Here is a 22095-nt window from a genome sequence, read left to right on the forward strand (position 1 = left end):
CCTCAAATTGCTTGGCTGGTATTCACCTTACCATACTGGGGCGGTTTTAGCACACCAGATTGGTATCTGTATTATTTATGTGCACAGGCGCAACATGTGCATTACCGGTATCAACCCCATGGCTTTACACCTAACGTGGCAATTGAAGCAAAAAATGTGCACCCTCTACCACTCCATAATAGCCTTCTACACAAGAACAGGGAGCCCACTCGTGCTGAAGTAAATGCTGTTAATTGTACCATGCTGGCTTGTCACATCATAGGAGTGAAAGCCCGCAAATTACCTCTATATGCCTCTGCACTTCTGTCAGGCCACCATCCGGCTATCTGAGCGATGCAGGAAGAGGGGAGCCTCTCCCTTCTAAGAAAAGTGGGTATTGTAACAATGGGGGACATGTATCTCAATGGGAAATTCTTAGAACCCACAGACCTAGCATTTATCAGCAACACATCACTGTTATTTCTTTTCACATACCACCACCTCCGCTTGGCAGTAAAAAAACCTCTATCCCTCGTTCCCTGGAGCCCTCTGTCCCAGAGGCACTGCAGATATTGATCCCTAGCCCCACCAGACACAATTTGGTGACTAAATTGTATAATACTTTACAGGCAGACACTTCGCAGTGCTCAAAGGCTGCGCTGGAGTGATGAAATAGAGGGCTAGACACACCCTGAACAAAGGAGGAATGGATTGTTTGCTGCACACTCACGGGCATGCGCACCCTGAACTATAATTTGTTCTTAACACATGTTAGACACCTACAACAAGTGTACTAAACACCTCTCAGATACTATTGATATGGGCTGCATGAAGACACATGCTGTCAAAGATGAGGGGTACAAGTTGCAGATTTCGTGTATCTTGCGTGGAATTATGCAGTGGTCCAGGTCTTTTGGAACAGGGTGGTGTGGGACCTGGGTCTGATGACGGTGTATCCCATTGATGTACTAGTCAGGGCTGTTTACTGGGTTTAGTTAAGCAGCTAAAGCCTCAGGGGAGGCGATTCGTGGCAGTCCAGCTTCTACTGGCTAAAAGACACGTGGCTATACACTGGGAAAAACCAAAGGGGATGATGGACGGAGCGTTGACAATACAAACACTCACCCCCAGTCAACTGATCTGGGTTTAATCCATCACCGTTCTTTAGCTCACTCCGCCACCCCAGTTCAGACATGGCCATATGCAAATCAGTCTGACCCTGTGCCTCATGGGAACAGTCCAGCCCGAACTGCCAAGCCATGTCTTCCCTGGACCGGAATCAAGCTTCCCAGGACCGGTTTCTGGCATTACAGCCATCTTCAGCCGGGCTTGCTTGAATCCAGTGGCAAAGTGAGCAAGGAACTCACGTCTGAGCATACCCTGCCAACTTAGGGCGAACAAAGAAAAACCAAAGGGGATGATGGACGGAGGGTTGACAATACAAACACTCACCGCCAGTCAACTGATCTGGCTTTAATCCATCACCGTTCTTTAGCTCACTCCGCCACCCCCGTATAGACATGGCCATATGCAAATCATTCTGACCCTGTGCCTCATGGGAACAGTCCAGCCCGAACTGCCAAGCCATGTCTTCCCTGGACCGGAATCAAGATCCCAGGACCGGTTTCTGGCATTACAGCCGTCTTCATCCGGGCTTGCTTGAATCCAGTGGCAAAGTGAGCAAGGAAATCACGTCTGAGCATACCCTGCCAACTTAGGGCGAACAAAGAAAAACCAAAGGGGATGATGGACGGAGCGTTGACAATACAAACGCTCACCCCCAGTCAACTGATCTGGGTTTAATCCTTCACCGTTCTTTAGCTCACTCCACCACTCCAGTTCAGACATGGCCATATGCAAATCAGTCTGGACTGTTCCCATGAGACACAGGGTCAGACTGATTTGCATATGGCCATGTCTGAACTGGGGTGGATGAGTGAGCTAAAGAATGGTGATGGATTAAACCCAGATCAGTTGATTGGGGGTGAGTGTTTGATTGGCTCAAACGCTCCGTCCATCATCCCCTTTTGTACGGCTATACACTGGGGTCAGCTTCTTTCACCAAAATATGAGTTGGCTGAAAGATGTGGTGTATTGTAGGGACACTCTGGCAACGTACTCAGAGGAATTATCCATGACGTCACGACCAAAGGACAAATGGACTGATCTTACCACATATCTGCTTGGAAAGCCGGAGGCTCTCCATGCTATCCAATGAACAGATGTGCACAGACTGTACGTACTCAGGGCTTAATTTGAGCCAGAGCTTGCCGGTGCTTAGCACCCGCACCTAATTATCAGGGCCGGGTCTACAGTGAGTCACGTATTAACAAGTACACCGTCACCGTCAGTAATTGATTTATTTAAAATGAGTCGTGGCACTGGTACAGAGAGCGTGTGCTGTGCTGCTGCCGTGTAGTACCGTAAGTGCTGCTGAGTCAGTGTCACTTAGTTTAAGTTACCAGGTTACCGCGTTGTTGACTGATCATGTAAAACACTTACTGTGTGTATTAAATGGTGACAACGTCATGTGACTGACTCTCGATTTCTCCTCACTCTTTCACTTCAAGACTTCCGTCCGCAGATTGGGCTTTCCCTGGGCTGGTCTTCTGCGGGGGTTTGGGCTGTGCGTGGCTGAGGCAGCGACGCGTGCGTAGATTTTGCAGTTGAATGCTCGCATTCGCTGCTTTAATTTTGCCACGGCACGCCCGCCCCAGCATACTCGCAGGGAACACCAGCACCGTATCCACTGGTGGTTGATGAACAACAACTACTGCCACGCCACGGTTCAAAGTAGGACGATGGACGACGTTGAGGTTAGGTGGGTACACAGACTCCAGGTGAGAGCGAGCGAGGCATGGCCTGGGGTAGGCCGGGGGCGGCCTATAAATAAAGCTGCACACTTGAATGAACCAGTCAGTCCTTGCAGAGCCAAGGGAAGGGCAGCCATGAAGGACATGTTAACAACAAGGTCCTGCCTGCCTGATGATGGCAGTCCGCGGTTCTGTCCGTCACTCCTACCTCCACTCAGGCCTCTCCTCCCCCCACCGTCATACGACTGTTCAGCATTGCAAGCAGCAGGACGGACACCGCCTACAAGCATGTGCCTACTCTATTCCTTAGTCCCTGCTGTTACCTGCCCATCCCCAGTGAGGCCTCTCTGAAAACCTCAAGGGCTCTGGAAATTCTGACTTTCTCATATAAAGGCTGAAGCTCTGAAGTGGCGTATCTGAGGATGCCACAAAGTGCAGGGGGAGCAGGTTTCCGAAGTAATGCATGCCAGCATGATGGGGAAAGTGGATGGTGACGCTGATCAACCCTGACCAGTGCTGTGTGTGGATAAACAGGTACTGTGGAGTCAATTGGTCATCCTTGTACTTCAGACAGCTCTGATATCAATCATAGACCGTGGCTACCTATCACAAAAATTAGGGTAGAGTTTCAACTGTCAACGATAATATTTATGTATAGAGCTAAGACAATCCACGCCACTTCGGCACCTGGTCTTCAGGGCAAGTGCCATCCATCCTGGAGTTCCCTCTGAGCCCAAGGCGTTGGTATGTCTGAGTGGTGACAAATAACAGATTTGGTAAATCTTGATGGAAACCCCAACTTTTTGTGTTGCACCACTACTTCTACTGCAGCAGTTACTTAGATCTGCATAGTGGCAGCTCAAATCGAAAGAAACGCATGACCTGTGATGGGAACACAGTGGCATTCAAGCCAGGTAATCAATGTAAAAATGTGCCACAGTTACCAGGAGAGAATCTATATTAGGCAGACCTAAAATTATTACATTTGCAGAAGTCACTAACCTGTGAGCTGAAAGTGTTTCAACGAAGCTATGTGGAAAGGAGATTCCCCTGAGGAAAAAAAACTTTTAACGTTTTTATTTTTTTCTCTGCACTGTGGCTTGATAATTTTAATGCTTCTCAAATACAAGCTATGCACGATTCTATCAAATATTTAGACTCTGTAGATCCAATTCACATGTTGGGTTTATTATTAATGTGCAGAAACTTGCGGTGGGGCTGGGTGAATCAGTTGACATGTTGGATGTAAAGAAGTATGGCAGCAAGAAGGAGGTGAGGTGAAGAATAACTTAGAAGAGGGTAGGGAGGAAGAGTAGGAATGAAGCAGAGGGAGACAGAGGTAAAGAGGGGTGAGGACGAGGTCAGATACAGAGAGAGAGATGACGGAGCAAGAGATGGGCAAGGACTCGGAGCTAATAGTGTAAGTGGGTAGAGCCTGTGGAGGAAGTTGGTGGAGCCAGAAAAAAGTAGTTGTGGCCTCCGACAAACATTTGAGCACCTGCACTTCATATTTTACAAATTAAGCACTGTACGCACTACATGACCGCCTGCAATGATACTGTCTTTCATAAACATGATGATGTTGGGATGAGGATACAGATGTCTTGATCTGTTTTGTTTGATTTTTTTCTTTTTTGTATTGTCTGCTGAGCAAATGTCTTTCAATAAAATGAATTTAAGAAAAATGTGGGGTTATGTTCATTCCAGCCTATCTGTTGGGATGACGTTTCGTTTTCTATCTTTAACCGCATCGCTGCGGCGGTTTTTCCCGCTGTGTGCGGCTTTTTTTAAATTACCGCGTTATATGACGAGCTCAGCTCGTCATCACCATACGAGCGCCGTAGCTGATGACGAGCTCAGCTCGTCATCAGCATCGATGTGGTTAAATAGCGAGACAGTGTCAAGTTTGTCCAAAAATTATGAACATTTTTGCTAATGTAATACTGTATATTGTGCCATCTCAAATAAAGCTACTTGCAAATTCAAGTTGCACAAGCATTAATATTATATAAACAATGTCTATGCAGTACCGTATATACTTACGACTTTACAGGAGATAATTGTGTTTAACCCTTTGGACATTCAAAGGTAAGATCCTTCTCTGAATACATGTATTCTCTCATTGATACTTAGTAGGTTAACTAAATAGTTAAAATTCAGAACGTGTTCAATCGATTCCGCATTAACAGTTAGTGTCTTTTTAAAAGTTCTATGGGGATTAACTGCCATATACTTGGTTTTTGATGAGTAAATCTCCAGCCCTTTAGCTTCACAGTAAGACCGGAAGGTATCTAATAAGTTTTGCAGTCCTTTGGGTGTCTGTGAAATTAAAATGGTGTCATCTGCAAATAACAAAGCGGACACATGGAGACCACCCAACTTGGGAGAGTCATGCTCGCAGCCAAAGAGGGTGTCTGGTATATCATTAACATACCAGGAGAACAATGTTGGTGCCAGCACGCATCCTTGCCTGACACCTCTATTTATATTAATTCGATCTGACAGTTCTCCATTTGGGCCCCATCTCACCCTAGCATAATTTGCCTCGTGCAACCTGACAATCTGTCCCAAAATTTCCCCAGGCACACACTGGTCCCTTAATCTTGACCAGAGTAAGTTTCTGGGGATCAGGTCAAAGGCTGCCTCTAGGTCAAGAAAGGCCACGTACAAATGTGCCCCCTTAATTTTTATATATTTCCAGATGATACATAAGAATCTGAACACCTGATCGATTGTACTAATCCGTTCTCTAAAACCAGCTTGGTACTTGGTTAAGGTGTTAGTCTGCTCAATCCAAGAACCAAGCCTATTTAAAACCTGCCTCGCAAATACCTTCTGTAGAACGTCAATTAAACTAATTGGTCTATAGTTGGCCGGATTCATACGATCCCCCTTTTTAAAAATTGTTACAATCTCAGCACCCCGCCACGTATCTGGAATAGGGGCGCCCTTGGCAATATCATTACAAAGACAATTAACATATGGGGCCCACAGCATATTTTCATGCTTCCATAGGTCCCCCGGGATCTTGTCCGGTTCAGGAGCCTTTGCCAGTTTAATCGCTTTAATAGCTTCAATGGTTTCTGCCAAACTAAAAAACAAAGGTGTAACACTCAAGTTCGGTCTTGGGTCACCAGTAATAAATGTGAATTCAGTATTGCTTGGGGAGTATAGCTTTGAAAAATAGGAGACCCAAACATTTACTTCAAGGAACCTATCCCTGCTGGGGGTTCCACCTCCAGAGCCTTTAGCGATCAGGCCCCAAAATAAGGTCTGATCATTTGCCTTGCACACTTCCACTAACTTGGACCAGTTTTCTTTCTCTCAGCGTTTCTTTGCCCTGGCTATTAAGTTCTTGTAGCACCTCCTTTTCTCCCTCAGCACTTGTATATTGTTGTTCTTTGCAACCATTATAAGTTCCTTTTTGGCATTTCGGCAGCTTTTATCATACCATGTATCCCATTTCGCTAGGTTTATCTGATCCCTTTTTAACTGTTTGTTATTTTTGGTCAGCAATATCCCCAGTCCTGAAGAAATGTTTCCATGAATTTGCTGTACTGAGGAATTAATACACGGGGAAAGCTGATTAACATAAAGTTTGTAGATTTTTTTAACAGTAGTATCGTTGCCCATTACTACTGGCCACTTCAATGCTCTCCGATTATATGAAGTTAAAGGTTCAATATCAGTATTAAAACAATTTCTCCCCTCAGGCAGCAGATTAAATAATGCCTTATTGAGCTTTAGAGTGAGCGGGTAGTGGTCGCTTTCAACACGATTCGCCACTACAAGGTCAATTACCTCCGGCCAGAGAGAAATTGACACCATAACATAATCAATGTGAATATTACAGCTACCCCTCTTAAAGGTTGGTTGGCTTGGGCTGTCTGATGGGAGACGCCCATTACAGGCTTGTAAACCATGCGTAGTGGTCAGACGCAGTAACTGTGCTGTCGCCACTGTGCATGGCACCGCCCAACTGGTCTCAACTCCTGGAATATTGTTGGTGCTGTCCTCTTGTTCAAGGATATTTTCTAGGCCTATTATCGGCTCATATTTGCGATTAAAATCCCCCCCAACAATTACCAACGTTCCCTGATCGAGCATAGAAAGGATATTATCTAGTTGCTCCATGACTTTTGCTTCCTTATTGGCAGCCAAGGGCCTGCTATAAATATTAAGGATGCAAATTTCTCTTTTGTTTCTGGCATTAAACTTAACTCCCAGGATACCCGGGCTATTACAGCCAATTTGCTTAAAGTCAATCCCTAATACAATTTTTGTCCATATCACCAGAACTCCAGAGGGTCTTCCTTTTGGCGCAGCAATAGCAGAATGATCTGAAGCCAACTTTAAACTGGTTTTCGACAGCCCAGGTTTCCTGAAATAATATAATTTCAGAATCATCTATGTAATTCTGCATGCAGGATCACTTAGGTTCTTTTTGATACCTGCTATATGCCAGGACCTCGGTTTGAAACTTGATTCTACCTCTGTAACTACTATATTGCCTGTCAGGTTTATTCCTGCTTCTTGTACCACCTCAGTACTAGCATGTTGGACACTATCCTCTAGATAATTACCTTTAGATACTTCACTCGCATTACCTTTAGATACTTCACTCGCATTATCTGACGAAGGGTGTGGAACAGGTACAATTACATGGGGTATTATATGCACACATTTATTTCCCCGTTCTTTCCCAACAGGAGATTCATAGATCGCAGCCTCCTCATTTTTGGGAATACCCCAGTTCAAATCCTCTCCCATACTATATAAGGTCAGTCAGTCTACACCTTCAAGACCAGATAACAACTCAAATTGGTTTAAAGTAGGGATGGTATAATAATTCCTAGACTCACCCATGATCCCTACTTTTTGCCTGCCAAAGGGGTTTTGATTGGGGGCTATCGTGAATGGTGGACGATAAAAATAGGTCAAATCATGAGGGTGTTTACTGCTCCCATCACTTGGATAAAAACGGTCACAGATATACCCAACTACCCTTCGGTCTCTGAAGTTAACGATAACAGAATCCCCAGCTATATCTTTAGTTCTATGCCCGACCCAACTAACTCTCCGAGCATACAGAATTTCCCCATCAATGTTACTCGGGAGAGGTCTGTTGTTATTTAGCCAGAATATTAATTTGTTTTTAAGTTCTGGGTAGGTTTCTGTTTTGTCATCTTTTAACTCTGGTACCCCAGTGAGAACCACCACATATGGGAATGAATCTGGGGAAGATCAATGCGATTTAAGTCAGTTTTACTCTTTATAAGATTAGTATGTTCTCTTACTCCCAATGATTTATCCTTATTCTGTCCTCTGGTTCTATCTTCAATCACCTGTGTCTCCTCCCTCCCTTCTTGCGAGCATCTTGTCAGTTCCCTTGCTCTGTTTTCTAGTGGTAGGGCAGTTTGATTTCCTGTGCCAAATTCCACCCTTCTCCTACTTTCCACTGGTGTATGGGTTTGGTTTCATCTACCAGATTCCACCGAAACTATCTTAGTTGCCATCGGATTAGGTAATGAGATTGTTCCCACTGCCAATGTTTACCTCCCCATATTAACTCTTTCTGAGCACTCAATCAATTTTTTCAACATGCCAGATTGCTCAGTAGTGTTCAACTCGAGTCTCTCCAACCTTTCACTAATTACTTTTATCCTTTGCAATAATGGTAGAATTAGGGACTTTATCATTTGTTCCATTTGGGGCATGAGTCCCTCCAGTGGTTGGACCAAAGGGAGAGTTAGATCAACCGGCCTTAGTGGCAAGGACATTAGGGGAGTAGTGGGTAACAGATCCTGGTATGGTGATACAATATCTTGGGAAGTCCCCACCTACTCAACAATACTATCAATGTTATTTGCCACTTCTGCAGTTTTTGGCAACTTTGAGCGTCTCCCCTTCTGAGCCCCCCTCCCCGCTTCCTTTTGGCAGTGGTAGTTTGTCCTGTGAAATGCTTGATCTTATGTATTTTTGTACTATTATTTGCACTATGCCTTGTTGAGGAATGTAATAGAACATTAGTAGGTGCCTCCTCACTGGCTACGATGTTTAGTGAATCAGGTGGGACAACCTCATTTAGCACTAAATTATCTTGTACACTCCCCACCTACTAGTGCTACCTCTCTCATCAATGTGTTGGGGGTTGTATTGGGGGATGAAAGAAATTGCCCTTCTGATGGGTTTAGCGATATGGCCGATCCTATAGGTCCTAAAGAAGACCTTCTTATATACATCGGTTCTAATGACAAACGACGTTCTGTCAAGGCTATTTCATGCTCAGGAACCGATTGTCCCCTTGTGATAAACTGATCAAGCGTTCCACTTATCGATCCCCCCGCTGCAGCCTTCCTCACCCTTCCAAGACGAGCCTTCGTAGCCATACCAAAATAGAAGCAGGTACTTCCAAACCACTTCCTAATAAATAAATATACTGCCAATATTTATACAACGTTCAGAACGGAAGGAAAGATTCATAAAGTCTAATCTCCTTAAAGTTCTTGGAAAGTTCGGGGAGTGGCCCAGCCCAGCCTCTTCCGGTCGATGACGGGCGCAGGACGGGCCCGCCCTTGGCCCGGGCTTCGTCCCGGGAACGCCCGCGCGCGTCCCGCGCTGCGCGGGTCCCCCTGGGGCTATAAGCGCCTCCTGGTGCTGAATGATGACGACAACTTCCTGCGCCGCTGGGGATTGTAGGGAGATGTAGTCCCTTCCCCTCTGGCGCAGCTCCAATGGCAGTGCGATGTGGAAAGCGGCAGTGGCCGCAAGAGCAGGAGACAAGCAGCAGACCCCCACCGGGAGGTTCCACGACCAGGGCAACAGCAGGTAGGGAATTGTCAAACTGGCAGCAAACTCCGGCGCGTCCCGCGCTGCGCGGGTCCTCCTGGGGCTATAAGCGCCTCCTGGCACTGAATGATGACGACAACTTCCTGCGCCGCTGGGGATTGTAGGGAGATGTAGTCCCTTCCCCTCTGGCGCACCTCCAATGGCAGTGCGATGTGGAAAGCGGCAGTGGCCGCAAGAGCAGGAGACAAGCAGCAGACCCCCCGGGAGGTTCCACGAACAGGACAACAACAAGTAGGGATTTTTCAAACTGGCAGCAAACTCTGGCGCGTCAATTAAAAGAATTAAAAGTAATGTTGCACTGACAAATCATGCATTTATTTGTACCCTGATTTGCTGGTGAAACATTTTTAATTGTGATTACGTCCAAAACATGCGCTTCAATCACTGCAATGGAAAGAAAATCATGCCAATAAAAGCCTTCCTTTAAGTATAAGTTTTGCAATTAAATCAGATGCACAGAATTAAAAGTAATGTTGCACTGGCAAATCAAAATAAAAAAAGAAGTGCAGTATGTTGAAAGTATTTAACTTTGATTAGCCAGTGCAATTTTACATTCAATTATGAATGCTTATGCATTACTATTGCAACATGTGCTTAAACAAAGGCTTTGCATCGCTTGATTCTATTTGTAATTATGCACTTAAATAAAGTCTTTAAATTGAAGTGATAGAAGTGTGATTCAGCGAGTGTTTTGTAAGTCAATCGCGGGCTGTGGATTTACAAGTACATCATACCTATGCCGGACCTGAGTGTTGACGTACACCAATCATGTGTAAAATAGCTAAACAGGTGCCCTTGTAAAACAGCGTCTCACATTTGACCTCTGTCTTTGAATGCACAGCAAATGTGATGTGGTAAGAACAAGATTTACAGGCCTGTGTACAGAGGAGCTTTGAGCGGTGAATGAAAACATGAGCACTCGTGTTAAGTGTTCTTTCACAAAGAGAAAAAGTAGTTCCTGAAATAGACTTCAAATGGAAGCAGTGGAAGGATAGTCTAATTTATACATGCTCTCAGGGAGGGCTAAACACAAGTAGAGGCATAACAAATGCATGCCATTGACAAATTAGGAGAAAGAATATGGGAGCGACGATGGAGACAGCAAATGGGAAGCCTATGGGCAGGCTGAAGCCCACAAAGTATACACAACATGTCTCTTTGAGACAGTGCATGCGCTGTCCAGCCAAGACTTAAAAAGGGCATGAGAAACATTACTTGAAGCAACAATTTAATTAGGAGACAAATGACAAAGATTGTAAAGTAATGCTTTATGAAAGAGTACAAATGGATGTCCTAGAAACCACAAGAATGTACAGTTCCAATATGGGTAAATCCCTACATTCTTCACAATCTTGGGGGGGAATGAGAGAGAGTGTTGGATTTCAGTGTGTGAATAACCGCAACCATACGGGTTGGGTTTTCACAAACAGAGCCTTGTAGTGCCCCTCTAAGTATATTGGGTACAGTTTAAATTTCTTGACTTTCAGTCTGGGAGTCCAGGGGAGCCTCTCCACCCTTACTCCATTGATTACTCAAACCTGGCTGGGTTTCACTGATCAATGTTGTACTTCCACCAGGATTCATTGTTGACTGCCATCTGTATCTCATGTCGGGGACATTCCATTCTGGATTATAATTGCTCCTACCGAGTCCACAGGCTTATTTCTGTTTCATCCTTGGTATTCTTTCTGTTTACTCCTAGGACCCCTTCCTCTGGTTGCCTCCTCCTCCTCCAAGAGTATTTCACCTTCAGGGATACTTATGCTACTTACTTTGATAGATCTCTTATGCAATGACAGCACTGCCTCACGATTTGAATCAGTGCTTCACTGAGCAACTGCCCAAAAGCAGCCCTCCATTGTCACAACATACAAATTTGAGATACCAACACCAGGGCCTCGTTTAATAATCTCCTCATGTTTCATTTTGGCAGCCTCAAATATCTTATCATATCCTCATGATGCCCACATTTTGTCACCATCCTGGAAATGTGCAATTCACTTCTGTGCAGGATCATAACAAGAATGTGCTTTAGATACTGCAATGAATTTGATTGTGCACCCACCATTCTACATGACTCTCACTTATTCCCTCTGCAAGAAACACTTCCCTCCAATTGCTTACTGGTTAAACTGTTTCTATGTTGATCCCTCACACAGGAACTTTTGTCAGACTCCCCACCCAATTTAAGCGTTGTGTGTCTCGCCAATCACCCATGTCTTCCCTGCTCCTTTCCCTGTGACCCGGTGGAAAGCATAGCAGACACGAGTCTCGTTTTAAGGGGATGCTTAACACTTCTGTGATCCCATAGCAGGTGCCCGTTGTTGGATGAAATGTGCTACAAAAGCATGAAGCAAGTCTGAACACAATGCTTGTTTTCCTTCCAATCTGCACAAGCATAGGCTTGAAGACTGTACTCCCCCTTCCCCGATATGAACACTCTACAGTGAGGCCAGTCCAGGTCCTAGCCCTAGACAAGATGGCTGCCCTGGGACTTAATAGGAGAGCATAAGGAGGCACAACTTCAGCTGTAGCAGTAGCTCTGGGTTAGGATAACCTCCCCCATTTGTAAATGTGGTAATTTTCTATTTTTCTGCAGGTACTTTCTTTCGCCTTAATGAAAAAACAGCTCACCCCTTGCTATCGATACTTGATGATGGTTTTACAATCTCATGTGAGGAAGAGGAAAGTTTAGGAGATTTGCTATATCACTATAACAGCTTTACAAGGTATGTATTCTTCTAACATATACTTCAGTATTGTATCTTAAGGAGTAACATATCTCAATGATTAAAGTGATTACTGCTGACTTCAAGCTTGCCTTTGACCATGTAAAGCGCTCTGCTGCTTTTTGACTAGGTTTTAGAAATACTATAAACATACATACATACTGGTGACATCTGTGTGCAACTTGTAGGGCATAACTTCAAATTCATTCAAGCGTTCTTAATTCCAGCTCAGTATAAGGAAACTTTAGTCAAGTAATAGTAACACCTGCGTTTAACAGTTTGACCTAATATAACACCTGTAACATCAAACAATATATGAAAGAAAGTTAATATACATGCATATATATTGCGAATTAAATCATCCAGCCATTGTCAAAGATGCTGAGAAAGTCTCTCTTACACTATTTTGCTGGAACTTCATCTAAAACAAAAGAAACGGCACCCTGCAACAGCAAAAACAAATGAAAATTCTCTCAATTTCACACAGGTCAGTGAAGCAATTCTGGCTGTTGTGCTGCCTGAGTGAAATGCTTGTAAATCTGCCACATAGAGTGGGTTATTTACATATTTAAGCAAATAGGCACAACTAGTTAGGAGCAAGCAGGAGTTTTCACAAAACACATTGGCTTAGTTGTACCAATGCAGACAGAACGATCTCAGTGATGTTATGTAACCATGTTAAAAAAAATTGAGGTACATAAACCATTTACCCATTTCCGATTTACAGCTTTAATTAAATTAACTATTAATTCCACTATAATAAATCGTAATGTAGGTAAACTAAATATTGGAAAAACTGGTATAATAACAGAATACCGTCTATCACTTACTTTGTTGAATGATTATGTTACATAATTACATTAAATATTGACTATCAAAATGAAAATACTTTAAACTTCAAGATGGGAGAAAATATCACAGGAATGTAGAAGAGGAAATGATTACACGTTACGTGTAATTTTTTTTTTAAAGTAGTTGTTAAAGAAATTGTTTGCATACAATTGAGCACCAAGAGATTTCTATGGGTGATCTACATTATGCCTTAATTTGTAAAGTTTGTAACCATTAATAACGTGTAATTACATTTCAGCTAATAGCAGTGTTACTTTTATCTGGACGAGTAGTAAAAAATAAATGATACATATCCCCACTTATTGCCCCAACCCACAAAGGGGCATATTAGCATGAAGCTCGTTAAAATTATCGCCGCTTTAGCGGCAGGAAACTGCTGCTAAACCGTCGATAATGGGCTTGCTAATATGCGTTAGAGAATTCCAATAGAAGCCCAGGTTAGATGTGCAGGACATCTAACCCGGGCTTCTATTGGAATTCTATAACGCATATTAGCAAGCCCATTATCGCCGTTTTAGCGGGAATTTCCTCTTGCTAAAACAGCAATAATTTTAACAAGCTTCTTGCTAATATGCCCCAGAATTTTAAGGCTAACTCTGCGAAATTCTGCAGGGTAAAATTCCGCGAGTTCTGCCACTCCTAAATACAGGACAGTATTTTTCAGCCAATACCAAGTCGTTACCAGTTATTAAAACTAGACGGGAGACTCATGCCGCTTTCTGAGTTAAAACACGGATTTGCCAAAGTTTTCCCTTATTTTGGCCCATTTTTCAGACATAGTAGTCTGCTTTCTGCAAGTTGGTATGTACTCAGAAACACTGGGACAATTGCAATCCCGTTTCGGACAAAAACGCGAGATATAGGCTGAAAATAGAATTTGAATTACCAGCCCCTGCAATTGGTCACTTCTAATTCCAAATTGTTTAAGAAAGTGCACGGTGGCCCAAACATGGGCTTCCTAGCGCTAACAGATGACCTGAGCGAGGAAGACTGATTTCAGGAAAACAGATACGTTTTCAGTTGTTTACTGAAGCTGAGCAAGTTATCGTTAGATCTTAAACATAACAGGAGTGAATTCCAGAGAATGGGAGCCAGGTAGGCTAAGGAGCGCTCTCCGCTTCTGACTCTTTTTATTCTTTTTTTTTAGAAGTATTTTTATTTGTATTTTATAGGTACACAACAATACAATCATGTAATCAAGGAAGCACACACCCATAACGCCCCTCCGCCCACCCCTGATTCGCATATTCCTGACAAAATTAACTCCAATCCGACCCGACATCAATAGCAGCATTGTATTGTGGTCTAAAAACATCTTAGTTATACTTGTCCCATTTGTGCACTTGTCAGTACGCCATCCAGTACTAAAGTCTCCACGCTCACAGCCCCCCATCCAATCCATGATAAGAGCGCCACCTGGACCAGACCCTCCGAAACTTCTTCGGGCACGCCCTAGCCTTATAAGTCACTCTCTCAGCGGCCATATACATGTCTAGTCCTCTCCTCCATTCCTCTAGTTCCGGGGCGGTCGAGACCCCCCCAGTGTTTTGCTTTGTCCCTCTTTGCCACAACTAGGGCCAACACCAGGAAGATCAGTAGGGGTCTAGACAGGTCCACATCATTAGTCATCCCCAATAGGGCCAGCCTGGGCTCCGGGTGCAGCGGTGTCCCCATAACCTTGCTCAATTCCCTAAAGATGGCGGTCCAGTAGCGTTGTATCACATTGCACATCCACAAAAGGTGGTAAAAGTCCCCGTCCTCTCGGTGGCACCTGAGGCAGCTCTTGTCTGTCGCCCTCCCCATTTTATAGATCCGGACTCTATCGTAAAATGTTCTGTGAAGTATATTAAATTGGATAAGGCGCAGCCTGGATTTAATTGCGACATCCCTTGGGTGCATTACCACTATGTCCCAGTCAAGGTCGTCCATTTCTCCCACCTCCGATTCCCGCGTCTGTCTAAGTTTCCCTAAGTCGCCCAGCATGTTGTTGGTTAGGGTTTTATATGTGAGTGAGACTGTCTTCCCTTGAACTTGTTCTTGTAATAGTCGTCCCTCCAGCGGCGCATATTCTGGGAGCTCGGTTATTTGGATATTTTGGGCCCGCCAGGCATGTCGTAGTTGTGCATATTTGAAGAATTGTGAGTGGTGCAAACCAAATTCAGTTTTCAATGCCATGAAGGATTTTAGGGCGCCTTCCGAGATCACGTCGCCTATAGTGGAGATTCCTATATCACCCCATCTTTGAAAGCCTTTCAGTTTGCTCAGTTCCATTAACCACTTGCAGTGCCATAGTGGCGTCTGCCGTCTGGGCGTCTCCTCCCACCCAGTGCGCTTTGTAGCCTTATACCACGAGTGTAGGGTAGTGGTCGTTGCCGGAAGAAGCGGCTCCCGTCGGTTGCCCCCATAAAGGTAATACAGTAAGTTTCGGGTGGACATTTTATACCTTTCAAGAGCATAAGTAGGGTGATCTGCCGGGGCGTGCAACCAGTCATTGATTGGGGCAAGATGCTCTGCCCAATAAAAGGCTTCCAAGTTCGGAAGCGAGATCCCCCCGCTGTATTGGTGTCTCTGGAGGGTAGTTAGTGCTACTCTAGGTTGTTTACCTAACCAAAGGAAGGCTCTCAGGTCCGTGTGTATTCTGAAGAGAACAGTGGCTGGGAGTGGGTAGTATTCACTCTGCAGGGCATAGAGGTACTTGGGTAGGATAATCATCTTATACAGGGCCGCTCGGCCCAAAAGTGTAAGGGGGAGTTGTCTCCATCGGTCCATATCCGTAATGGAATTCAAGATAATTCGCTACAGGTTTCATTGGAATGATAGGGACCTGTCCAGAGTTACATAAACTCCGAGATATCGGAAGCCCTCAGTTGTAGTCAGCAATTGTTCTGGAAGTGCCACCCAGTCTCCCCGTCCCCTGGGGTCATAGAGGAGCGACTTATGCCAATTGATACGGTAACCCGCGTGCCTACCATATTGTTCGAGTTCCTGAAACAGCGCCGGCATAGTTGTCTCTGGATGCGTAATATATAGCAGGATATCATCCGCATACAGGGAGATTTTCTCCTGTGTGGAGTCTGTCTCATTCCTCCTAAAACCTCTAATGTCTGGGTTGTGCCGGATCCGAGCGGCCAATGCCTCTATGGTGAGCGCAAAGAGGAGGGGGGACAATGGGCACCCCTGTCGGGTACCCCTCTGGATTTGAAAGCTTCTAGATAGACTCCCATTCACCCTTACTCTAGTCCAAGGTTCAGTATAGAGGAGCTGTACCCATTTCAGGTACTTGGGTCCAAAGCCAAACTTAAGCAATATTCCCTCCAGGAATGGCCAGTGAACAGCATCAAAAGCTTTTTCGGCTTCTAGGGAGATGAACTAATGAGGCTCCTCTCTGGCCCGCACCTCCTGTAACCAGTTGAGTGAACGACGAAGATTTAATCTGGTGGCCCTGTCTGGTAAGAATCCCGTCTGGTCCAAATGTATGAGGTCCGGTATCACTGACCAGAATGGTGGCCAGAAGTTTCACCTCCGTGTTAAGGAGGGAAATGGGCCGATAGGACGCGCAATCATCTCGTGGTTTTCCCTCTTTGTAAATTGGGATGATGGTCGCTGTGGCAAGGTCAGGGGTAAGTCTCCCGTCCTGGAAAGCTCCCTCGAAGAGACCCTTCAGATGGCGGTTCAGGGGGTCCGCCGTGCGTTTCAAGAACTCTGCTGGGAAGCCATTAGGCCCGGGGTCTTACAGGGTGCAGATATGTCCTCTAAGGTGATGTCAGCCTCCAGGGCTTGGAGGGCCTCAGGTGACACAGTTGGCAGGTCTACTCGCTCAAAGTAGTTTAGAGCATCCTCACATGTCCCTAGCTCTCTAGCTGCATAGAAGAGCTCATGGTGCGAGGCAACTGCCTCTGCTATTTGAACATCGGACTCAATCTTTGTCCCATCCGGTCCCTTAATGTGTTCCACCCATCTGGCCACACGTTCCTTTTTACTCAGCCAAGCCAGCAATTTGCCCGACTTGTCTCCCACGTCATAGAGGCGATGGAGGGTGGCCAGGGCTTGGGTTTTAGCTCCCCGGTCACCAGTTCTCTATAGTTAAAAACTGAAGGTGGACAGGGATCGTTGGGTGAGCCAGAGTTGGTGGTCATCATAAGTTTGTGAACTAGCTCAGGCAAAATATGATTAAAAGAAAAATTGGGAAGATTAGGGGGTGTGAATTTAGGTATGGTCTGAGTATAGGTCTGATGTGTATCATTAGTAAGTTTATTAAAGTTGGAGTAGATGTCACAGACCTTTTCTTGGAAGTAGGTAGAAAGTGCATTGCACATAGATTGAGAGGCTTCTGTAGTTGGAGATTTGTCGTGTCCGGAAAGGTGGGAAACGACCTGAAAAAGCTGTTTAATTGAATCTTGAGCTGATTCAATTTGATTGTTAAAGAAAATGCTTTTCTGAGTGATGATTGATGATTTGTAATTCTTTAACTTCTCTTTATAGCAGCTTTTTTCATGAGGGTCATAGTTACTGCGCCACTTGCGTTCCTGTCGTCTGCAACTTTGTTTTTCTAACCTAAGGGCTTCAGTAAACCATGGGGCAGAATTTAAAAGTCTGTTGGTAGAGCGTTTTTTTGTGGGGACGGAGATATCAGTTGCAGTCTTGATACATGTGGTGTAATCAATGGCCGCGGCTTCTGGATCAGAGGTATGAATATCTTTTAAGGGGCCTAGTTTATTAATAAATTCAGGAACATTAATGTTTTTCCAGGATTTAAAAGTGTTGGGTTTACAAGGTTTCGTAAGGGTTGGGGTAGAAGGTAAAATATTAAAACAGACCGCGGAAAGATCTGTCCATGTGAGTGGTATTATATGCTCTATAGTTAAGGATTTAAGATTGAAAAAAATTCCACCTAAGGTGTGTCCAGCTAGATGCGTAGAGGAATGGACAAGTTAGATGAGACCTGCTGCATTCCTTTCACTGAGGAGGGAGTAAGTGTCAGGATCCTCATTCCTCTCTAGGTGAAAATTAAAATCACCCAAGATGGTAACGTTATTTTCTCCCGGTATTGGCTCCAAAAGATGACTCAAAGAGGGCAGAAAAGTGGAGCGAAGGCCTGGGGGGCGATAATTGTGTATGTGCGTCGGTTCCAAGTCTCCTTGACCCCCACATATGACCCCAGAGGGTCTATCCATGAGCGGGTGATATGGAATGGGAAGGTCTTCTTTATGATGATAGCCACCCCTCTCCAGTCAGTAGTGTAACCTGCATGCGCTAGTACTTTGTGTCGGCCTCTGGCCAGTAAGGCGCAGTTAGTCCCTTTGAGATGAGTTTCCTGCAGCAGTAGTACGTCTGGGTTGTGTCTTTTAACGTATGAGTTTACCAAGCCCCTCTTGATCTTATTGCCCAATCCATTTACGTTTCAGGTCAGGATACTGAAACCCCTATGGTCTCTAGATCGTGTGTCGTCGTCTCCCGCCATTTATGTGCACAAAGCGATGAATTAGGTCGGACTCGGGTATGCCAGCGAGTAGTGGAATCTGAAAGTGCGTGACTGTGTACATGATTGCCACCCTCCCCCCAACCAACTCCCCCTCAACTGAACTGCACCTCCCTCCCACGCCCGCCCCCCCACCTTCCAAATCTGAGGTAATGCAGAACTCCCCCTCGCCTCCTCCCTCCCCACCTCCCTCCTCTTCCAGTCCCATCCCCTCGCAAGGCAAAGCTGTCAGTAAGAGAAGGTCTGTCGCCCTCCTGTGTATCCCTCCCCTTCAGCCTGCTCTAACCAAAGTCTCGAAGAGCATGCAACACTACTTCCCCCAAACAAACTCAAGTATCAAAAAGTAAGAGAATTATACAACTGAGAACAAAAACCAGTGTAGAACAATAAGTATAAAAGGGCGTGTCAACTTGCGTGCCCCTCATCGACGAGCTGCGGTCTCTATAGCCTGATCTGCCATCGTTCATGAATGGGAGTCCTGAGTGTCCGATCAGGGGACACTAGTCCGCCCCGAAGCGTCCTGTTCCAGATCTCGGATCGCCTCTACCAATGGGTGAATAGAGTGGGATCCCCCCCTCGTCGTCTTTTCCCCCTGAAGTGCGGCTCTCAACATCGTCGTCATCCTCTCCCTCCGAGCGGGCATGTCTTCGTAGGCAGTTGAATCTACATCCAGGCGGTTCTTTCCTTCCAGGTGATGCCGAATGTCCTTGCCGTCCACCCCCTGGGCTATGCCCCGAATAAGGTGTTGCCGGGGTTTGTCTCTTTGCCCTTTGAGACTTCAGTCTCTGAGCCTTCGGTAGTACCCACTGGGGCCTCTGGAGCGTCAGCCTGTCTGCCATTCCGTGACCAACGTTTTCCCTATTGTGGAATATAGGACGTTCTTCCAGCCATTGCCAAGCATCTTCCGGATGATTAAAGAAGTGTGTTTTTTCCTTGTAAATCACCTTCAGCTTCGCCGGGAAGAGGAGCATATAGGAGATATGCATGTCTCTCAATTTCGCCTTCACAGCGTCAAAGGAGCGGCGTTGTTTTTGCACCTCTTGGCTGTAATCCGGGAATATCATAATGTTCGTGTTTTCCAGTCGGATCTCCCCCAGCTTTCTGGCCTCTCGCAGAATCAGGTCCCGGTCCGCGAAGTTGAGGAATCGTGCAATGACTGGTCTAGGTCTCGCATCCTCTGGCGGCTTTGCCAGGAGGGCCCTGTGAGCCCTTTCGATGATAAAGCAAGTCGAGAACTGCGCCGCCGGGAAGGTTTTGGTCAGCCAGGAGTGGAGGAATGCCGCCATGTTTGTCACTTCAATGCCCTCTCTAAAACCTCCGAAGCGCAGGTTGTTGCGTCGCGCCCTGTTTTTAGCATCGTCCACCTTCCACATCAGTTGGCGGTGGCCGCCATATCTTTTCTCAGGGTGGAGATTGAGTCTTCCGCCTCGCCTATCCTCGTCTCAGCAGTAGTTACTCTTTCCGTTAACTTTCGGAAGTCTTGCCTCAGTAGCGTCACCTCCTACCCCACCTCGCCGATTTTGACTTCTAGGGCAGCCCGAGACTCTTGAATGTCAGTTTGTGACGCCTGAATGGCTCCCATCAGCAGGTCTGTATCCGAGCGCACACCAGGGGCAGCGGAAAGGGCATCCGCAGACTGCCTTGGCACAGCGAAATTATCCATGGGCCCCTGCTTGGAGGTTTTGGGGATTGTATCCTTCTTCCCCATGGCTGATGTTGCAATGGAGTCGCTCTCGTGGGAACAATCACTTCTCACACCGCCCCCAACACTCTGTCTGTGGTCGGGGGTCGGTGGGCCCCCCGGTCCGCCACAGGGGAGGGCAATACGGTAACTCCGGACGGCCACCACCGGAGGGCCAAGCGCGTCTTCTGCCTGTCCCCCTGAGGCCTCGGCCCGGGCAGTCGGCTGTGTTCCAGTCCCAGCCTGTACTCCAATGCCCGTGCCGGCCCAATGTCACAGGCTTCGCTAAGTGCCCCACAGAGCGTCCGGGTCCTGTCGCCCTGTCACAGAGTCTAGTCAATGTGGAATGTATCGTCCCCCCTCGGCCGTGGCACCGTAGGCCTGATCTCCAGGGTGCCCAAGTGCCCCCCTCGAGGAAACAATGGTTGCCCAGCAGGGTGCGGGATGGAGGGGACACCACAGGTGGGCCGCGGTTCATGTGGGGTCGATGTAGGGCCAAGCAGGCCCAAACCACAACACCAGGCAGCAGGTTCTGGGATGCCTCCAGGTCCAGAGAGCATGTACTCAGATGCGAGGCCGGGATAAGTCCCAAAGCACACTCTGGCTCCACATCGCGGCTCTGGCCGCCATATTGGTACAGTACTTAAGTCTTGCCGGGAGTCCGGATGCCTCAATATGGGTTGTCCTCCGGTTCCCTCCGGGCTCGCAGGCCCCGCACAGTACCTCCCTCGCTCTCACCTTCACAGTGCAGGCCAGCAGCGGGACGGTCCTAGTTCTCGAGCTGTCCCCGCGTCGAGGCTCCGGCCGCCATATTGGTGCAGTATGCGGGTCTCGCCGGGGGTCCGGAGATCGCAGTGGGGGGGCCGCACTCCGGTTCCTTTTGATAGCGCTAGCTCCATACAATGCCCTCCTTACACGTACCCCCACAGCAACCGCCTGTTGGAGGACCTAAGAGCCGGACCTCAGCGCGATCTTCGACCTCCGACTACAGCAGCCCCCATGTTGTCGCCGCCGGGCCTCCCAGATCAGTGGTAACGGGTGAGTGTCCTGCCGAATTCCGTCCCGATATCTTCGATGTCTTGATCCTTATGAGTTGTATAACACAAGATTTTTTTTTTAAATATATTTTTATTGCAGAGTTACAAACCACAGGATACAATTAAACAGCCAGTGCACTTGTGGGCTCCCCCCGTCCAATGATAGTTCACAGTTGTACACAGCCATTCAGCCCGCATCCCGGGGGCCGGGCGGCATATCACATCGCTCAAAAGGAACACATCACAGTGCACGTCCCATTGGGACCCTGGCGGAAGGTCGTTTTGTGTATCTGCTTTTACCCCCCCCACCCACAACAACAGTCCCATCAGCCATCTCCGTGATAATCAACGATGTCGCCCTTACAGGGCCTGCCCTAAACGATATGGGCCTACGCACCTGGCCGTTCCATCCAGTCAGTCTGCCCTCCACTCAGTGCCACCGTCCCAGTAGGTCCAAGGCCCTAACAAGCAACCCTCCAATGGCTTCCGGCCCTCCCCAAACCCCCTACAACCAACCCCCCCAACACCCCCCCTCCCCTGGCAACTGCTAAGGTGTGTGCTTCGCCCTATCGAATTGGATGGGTCCACTACAGTGCGTAGTACCATACTTCTGTGTTCGCCCCGCGGCGTCCAGCGGCTTAGTTCTCGCCTTCCTCATCCTCAACCAAAGAATCAC

General features: G+C 46.6%; 1 protein-coding gene across 1 annotated transcript in view; it reads left to right on the plus strand.

The window, feature by feature from the left end:
• The window catches only part of FSD2 (fibronectin type III and SPRY domain containing 2), a 556003-nt gene that overhangs the window by 441761 nt on the left and 92147 nt on the right, over positions 1-22095 (plus strand). The window contains exon 11 of the mRNA XM_086958241.1: positions 12241-12370. Within this exon, the coding sequence (XP_086814367.1) occupies positions 12241-12370 (130 nt within the window). The remainder of the gene's footprint in view (positions 1-12240; positions 12371-22095) is intronic.

The sequence above is a fragment of the Lissotriton vulgaris genome, chromosome 2_1 (assembly GCF_964263255.1).
Source record: "Lissotriton vulgaris chromosome 2_1, aLisVul1.2, whole genome shotgun sequence".
In the NCBI taxonomy this organism is placed as follows: domain Eukaryota; kingdom Metazoa; phylum Chordata; class Amphibia; order Caudata; family Salamandridae; genus Lissotriton; species Lissotriton vulgaris.